At 39.7% G+C, this 7171-nt stretch overlaps 1 protein-coding gene across 1 annotated transcript; it reads left to right on the forward strand.

Moving 5' to 3' along the window:
* The first annotated feature begins 861 nt into the window (after nucleotides 1-861).
* Nucleotides 862-3538, forward strand: GPR6 (G protein-coupled receptor 6). The gene is made up of 2 exons (XM_001368555.4): nucleotides 862-1287; nucleotides 1872-3538. The coding sequence occupies exon 2, from the start codon at nucleotides 1891-1893 to the stop codon at nucleotides 2968-2970; it is 1080 nt and encodes a 359-aa protein (XP_001368592.1). The 5' UTR covers nucleotides 862-1287; nucleotides 1872-1890; the 3' UTR covers nucleotides 2971-3538.
* The last annotated feature ends 3633 nt before the right edge of the window (nucleotides 3539-7171 follow it).

Here is a 7171-nt window from a genome sequence, read left to right on the forward strand (position 1 = left end):
TCTGGAACAGCTCAGTTATCACTATTTTAGTGCTGTAATTTGTTTTATAGGGTAATAATTAACAGGATAAGTCTGTTGCCAAGAAAGTAAATCACATTTTGCTGTTTTCTTCTTTTCTCACACGACACAATCCTCGCCTTTAATTAAAGAGTAAGTTTCAAGGGCACTATCTTCTGGTGAAACTGTGGAACATTTCAGCAAGGGAAAACCTGCTGAAATCTTCAATACACAGTTGTTTCTTCTAAAGTGAGAAATAGCACAGGTGACATTAAAATGAATTGTTTTTCTTTAAAGTGTCCTACCATCTTTTCCCCCTTCTCTCCACAAGTCCCTAGTCCCTCCTCTTTGTTTCCCTCCACCTCCCCAAATGTATATATTATATTTTTCCCAAACCAAATACTATGTGGGATCCTTCTATAACAAAGTATTTTAGATCTCTAACAGCTTAGAAAGAATTTCTTCCAATCCTCTGCTTTTACAGATGAGTAATGAATACCCAAAAGAGGAAGTGCCTTGTTCAAGGTTACATGTTCGTAACAAAACTGGTACAAATAAACAGGTATCCAAAATCCCATCTGGAATCTCTTGACATTACTTCACAATGCCAACTTTGTGTTATTAGTTTATCTCCAACCTCAGGGCTCCTTATTGCCTATGAAATATGTATATAGTCAGTACTTTCTTTCAGCTAATTCTTCTTTCACCTTGCCTTCATCACCACAGAGTTTCAGTTGCCTCCTCATTCTCCTTTCTTTTTCAAATGATTGGTTGTTCCTTATTGTTTTTAAGCTACGGGTACTCCCAATTGACCCTATCAGCCCACAGCCTCCCTCCCTTATTACTTCTTCTCTTTTCATTCCTGGAGGTTCTTGGAACATCCACTCTTTAAACCAGAGCGTCTGCTGTTGCTTTTCCCAATCCCTGAACCTACTGTTATGCTCGTGGAAGGAGGCGGGAGAAAAGAGTTGGGGGCGCGGCCAAGAGACCAAACTGCACCTCTCAGATCCAAAGCTCTGTTCCTTGACGTCACAGAGACTTCTCTGTCAGCCTCCAGGAGGGCAAACTCTCTCACTCTCCCTTTCTCTGTCCTATCTCTCACTCACACACCGAGAGCGAGAAGCAAAGCAAAACAGCTACGACCACTTTGAGCTCAGGCTCGCGTTACCTCCTGCTCACATACTGAATCAGCAAGACAGGCAGCCTCAGAACCGTCAGCAGGAGCTTCAGACGACTTTTGTGAGAACAGTCCCCATGCAAAGAGACCTTCTGCATCTCTAACTTGCCCAGGTGAGTGTCCAAGCCCCTTTGGGAGCGTTTAGGAGGGTGGGCTAGGGGATGAGTGCCATGCATCAATGCAGATCTTCTCTGCCACCTTTGATCCGGTTCCTCCAGAAATCTGAGAAGGAAAACCAGGCTTTCCATTTGGTTTCTCAGCTTCCGAGCTTGTATCTTCCTTTGTAGTGCACTGTCAGAAACTTTGCTTGTCAGCACCAAGGACAGCGATCCGCTAAACAAAGCTTATGCTTTGTTTTCAGCAAGCAAAAGTGGGAAAGACATCAGCTTATTTTAACAATCCTCCACCTTCTCGTGTGTACACGTCTGCACGTGTATATACTACATGTATATTTGCGCGCACACACGTGATTAGCATCTATGCATGTGAGCGCGAACACTATCGGTTTTCTTTAGTAAATGAAAATATATACTGCATGAGCGCATATTTTCCCAGAATATGGCATGTCCTCTCTCCCTCTCTGTTCTGGTGTTTGAGGGTGGGATGGGCTGGGGCTAAGAGAGCCACTCCACCTGGCAGAAGTTGCTAGGGCATTCTGAGCTGCACATTTAAAACTCATCTTTCCCCTTCGGTTCAGGCTACAGCTCCGGGCCAGTATGAACGTGAGTGCCATCTCCCTAAATGACACCCGGTCGGTGGATGCAACAACGGTTGCTGCGGAAGGAGCAGCGACAGCTGCAGCATCTGACCCAACTCGCTGGTTGCCCCCCGGGAGCGCAGCGCTGGGCAGTGGCACTAATGGGTCCCTGGAGCTCTCATCGCAGTTGCCCGCGGGGTCACCTGGGCTACTCTTGTCGGCCATCAACCCTTGGGATGTGATGCTGTGCGTGTCTGGCACTGTGATCGCTGGCGAGAATGCACTGGTGGTAGCCATTATCTCCTCCACTCCAGCGCTGCGCACTCCGATGTTCGTGCTGGTGGGGAGCCTGGCCACCGCTGACCTGCTGGCGGGCTGTGGGCTCATTCTCAACTTCGTGTTTCAGTATGTGATTCCTTCTGAGACCGTTAGCCTGCTCACTGTGGGTTTCCTCGTGTCCTCCTTCACTGCCTCAGTCAGCAGCCTATTGGCCATCACTGTAGACCGCTACCTGTCGCTCTATAACGCTCTCACTTACTACTCTGAGCGGACCCTCCTATGTGTCCATCTCATGCTGGCAGTGACCTGGGGGGTGTCACTGTGCCTGGGGCTCCTGCCGGTGCTTGGCTGGAACTGCCTGGCTGATCGTGCTTCCTGCAGTGTGGTCCGACCACTCACTCGCAGCCACGTGGCACTGCTGTCCACCTCCTTCTTCGTGGTCTTCGCCATCATGCTGCACCTTTACGCTCGCATCTGCAAGGTGGTTTGCCGCCACGCTCACCAGATCGCTCTGCAGCAGCATTTCCTGGCCCCTCCTCATTACGTAGCCACCAGAAAGGGAGTCAGCACTCTGGCCATAGTCCTTGGGACTTTTGGAGCCAGCTGGCTTCCTTTTGCCATCTACTGCGTGGTGGGCAGTCATGAATACCCTTCCGTGTACACTTATGCCACCTTGCTCCCTGCCACCTACAACTCCATGATTAATCCCATCATCTATGCCTACAGGAACCAGGAGATCCAGAGGTCCATGTGGCTCCTGTTCTGTGGTTGTTTCCAGTCCAAAGTGCACTTCCGCTCTAGGTCCCCCAGTGACGTGTGAAAGAACCCTCTCTCCTTCCTCCCAGCCCTACACAAATGGACAATATTGGTGAACTACACAGTGCCTGTTGATGAATTTCTAGACCCATTAGTGTGAAAGTCTATGAAAAAAATTTCAAAACCTAAACCAACACAAAAGCTCACCAAGAAAACATGCTTCAGGTTAGCACTTTATATATACAGTGTATATATTCGTGTAGATATATATACAAATATTTGTATCTTCTGAAAGTCTTCAGGGTATTGAGCTTACAATTCTGTGAAAAAATGTGGTTGTATACCAAAATTGTACATCACATTTGTGAAGTGAAGATATTCCAAAACTGCTTAATTATAGCACTTTATTTTCTAGCTGCTGAACTGCCAAAACAGTGTTGCTATGTTTGAAAGCAGGGGAAAGTAAAATGTTGTATTTTTGTTGTATGTGATAGTATATTTTGCTGCACACACATCGATAAATTACAACATATTTTGTACACAAATAAATACATCAAATGTGTATTTGTGTATGCGTCTAATTGCAAACCCAACATTTAAAATCTGATTCATTAAAGTATTTTGAAAAGCTTGGTACTGTAGTCTTCCATCTAATGATTAAAAAAAAAAACACCATAATTGAACATTGAGTACTAACACTTTTATTTATTTTCCTTAACCTAGTTATGATAGATAAAATCAAACAACATACTCCGGTATTAATAATGTCATGAAATCTCAGAGTTGGAAAGAACATTAAAGATTATTTTATCTAATTCCTGCTAGATTTAAGGAATTACATCTACAATATCCCAGATAGGTGGCAATCCAGCTTCCCTTTGGCAACTTCCTCTGGATAGAAGAAACCCCATCTTTTCCAGGACAGCAAGATAGCCATTCAAATTTTTGAAGACAGTTTTTATGTATGAATTCTCCATCTTCTTACATGCACAAATTGCATTACTATTTCCTTTGAATAGTTCCAAAAGGATGCTTAGGAAGTCGTTTGTATATAAATTCTTAAGTCTTATGTGGTTGTTGACTATATTCTTAGTTGTGGAGTATAGTGACAAGCCACTGAAAACTAAAACACAAATGTCAACACTTTCTTCTCTCATGTAGTTGCTATCTTCTAATTGGTCTGAGGAAACTAGTTTTTAAAGTCCACATTGATTTAATGGTGTAACAATGACAAAATCCTATAAGAGTTGTTAGATTGTTCAACTTCAGAAAACAAATCAATTCTTCTAGATCAGGATTCCAAGGTATTATTTAGTGTACTAGATAAAAGCATTAGAAACAGGGGGGCAGTTATGACAATTTACAGCACACTAAGTATAAAATAGTTTAACCATAGTACATTCAGGATTTTTAAATGATTCTAATACCACATTTAGTGTAACTTACTTTCAAATGACTACCCATCTTTTTACCAAGAAATTCTTAAAGATAATGAGAATTTTTTTTAAATGTAAAAACAATTCTGAACTGCTTGAAAGAAATGTACCTATGCAAATCCAAGGAATCTCAGATATTACTAAACTTTAGAAAATATACATGTTGACACAGCCAGGCAGTTTGTTTCTAAGAAATTCAAGATGTTTTACATTTACTACTTTCTATATTTTTTATTTTGTAAACATTGATTTAACATTTAAGATAAACATAGATAAATATTTATGATATCAACATATATATGCATAGTATAATTTTGTTATGTCCCTCCACTCTAGGTTTACAGTGATGATAACTAAATTAAATCATTAGACTTTTTTTGGAGTAAATTTGACCAGCACCAATTGAGATATACCCCTTGGTGATAAACATTCTTGTCATTTGTTCCAAAAGAACTCATATTTCTGGCCAAAATCAACAGCATCTAACACTATTTCTTTCCAGTTAATAGGTAGACTAGATCCAAGTGGACTAAAATAACAAAGAAACTGAATGTCAGCTCTTATTCTAAATTTGACAAAACTTATGGAGGAAAAAAAAGGATAGAAAACAAAGGAGGACCAATTCCATGAGGAATTTTTAATTAAAGAAAAAAAAATCTTACAATCAAGCAAAAATATTATAGTGCCAGTAAGGAATTTGAACAGAATACAAATAATTCTTCCAATCAAAGTATTAAGCTATAGATAAGAGAAGCTGGGATCTGGTTATTTCAAATCATTACATGTTACCAAAATCTCAAAACTAGAAATTATCTCAGAGGTCCTGTAGTCCATCTTATATCTAAATAAGAACAGCCTCTACAAAGTCACCACAAAATACTGGCATAACCTTTATTTGAAAACCTCCAGAGAAGGGAACCCACCAGCTTCCAAGTCAGCCCTTTCCACTCAGGGACAGTTTTAGTTAGGTAGCTTTTCCTTATATCATGTTGAGGCAACTTCTATCCATTGCCTTAGTGATGGACCTAATAGATGTGGTAGGAAAGACCAAAGCTATGAAGTTAAAAGAAACAGATTCATTAGAGCTCAGATCTTCTTTACTAAATAGGTATTTGAAACCAACAATATAATAAACATAAAAGCCCTGGAAATGCAATAGTAACACTAGTTTGTGTTTATATAGAGATTCAAGTCTTGCAAAGCACTTCACATTTGGCAAAGAGATGATTCAGTGGATAAAATTATAAGCCTAGTATCAGGAAGACCTGAATTCAAATCAGACTACAGATACTTAGCTGTGTGGCCTAGGCAAATCATTTAACTTCTCTCTGCCTCAATCTTGCCACCTTTAAAATGGGAATAATTTAGCATCTACCTTCAAGGCTTGATGTCAAGATCAAATGACATATTTCTAAAAGTACCTGATCATAGTAGGTTTAATATATGTTCATTCCCTTCCCCATTTATCACATTAGATCCTCACAACAACTTGGTATAGATGCTATTATTTTCATCCTCATTTAATAGGTATAGTAGGAGCAATATGCTAATCCTATTCACCATGCAACTAGTTTTTTGTTTTGTTTTGTTTTGTTAAAAAGTATTGAGACCATCCATTAAGTTTGGTTGGATCAGGAGACTATGAAAGCCCAGGTTGTCTCATTACCTAAATACAAAGCAAACAAGAATACTAGTTACCCTTTTTGGTATTCAGCTGGTGGAAAATGATGAGAACATCATTGAGTTGAACTACATTGAGCTCAATGCTTATCCTACTTGAATATCTTTCTCCTGTTGTGGTTAAGTAAATCTCCTTTTGTTAATTTTACATGATCTCTGAGTGTCTCATTTTGTTCTAAAATCTAAGACACCTCATCTATAACAAGAGGTAGGAAAACTGATGCTTAGACAATTTAAATTATTTGCCTAGAGTCATACAGTAAAGTATCCAGGGTAGAATTTGGACCTTGATCTCCCTGGTTCCAAGTCCATCCATTATACCATCCTACCTCTCAAGACTCCAGTTCAAATAGGAAAAAAAAGACTCATGGAGGCTATCTGAAGACAATATTACCAATATGTGAAAGGGATAAAGATAGAGACCAGATCTGTGGTTTCATTGAATTTGGCACTTTCTCTGAAACTTCTAGCCTTAGAGAGTTCCTCAGAATACTTAGAGGTTAAGTGACTTGTCCAGGGCCACACAGCCATTATGTGTCAGAGGTGAGACTTAAAACCAAGTCTTTCTGGCTTTGAGGCAAGCTCTCTATCCATGTTATGTCTGGAGGTTCTGAAATTTAATCAATTCATCAAAATGAAGTAGTTAATATAGAATCTGAAAAACAAAAACAATGTTCAATCAATTAAACTAGATTTTTGATCAAATATTCATTTCTTTATCATCCCATCCTGAACATCACATTGCAGAGATTTTTGTCTGAGTCAATTTACTCAGAATATAATGTAATGGAGCCAGGGTTGCAGGCTTGATCCTTTCTAAGGGTCAGTCAATTTAGCAAGAGAAAACTCAGTTTCATAAGTACAAACTATACCCATTACTTCCTATCTGCTCCCCTCTTCAGTCATAAGGGAAATGAAGGAGAATGCCAGTGGCTCATGGTAGAGACATTTACTATTCTTGGAAAAATAACTCAAAGTTTCCCTCTCACTCCCAGTGGACCAAAGGAGAGCAGCAGTCTCATATCAGAGGAAGGAATGATTTTTTTTTGTTATTATCAGAAGCTGCTCACTTTCAAATAAACTTTAATTTAATGAAATATGAATTTACAACTTCTTTGATTAATCATCTTAAGTGAATTTCTTTTTTCA

Source organism: Monodelphis domestica, chromosome 2 (genome assembly GCF_027887165.1).
Source record: "Monodelphis domestica isolate mMonDom1 chromosome 2, mMonDom1.pri, whole genome shotgun sequence".
In the NCBI taxonomy this organism is placed as follows: Eukaryota; Metazoa; Chordata; class Mammalia; order Didelphimorphia; family Didelphidae; genus Monodelphis; species Monodelphis domestica.

What these genes read in the sequence shown, in the direction of transcription:
- GPR6 (XM_001368555.4), top strand. Translation starts at nt 1,891, where the DNA reads ATGAACGTGAGTGCCATCTCCCTAAATGACACCCGGTCGGTGGATGCA.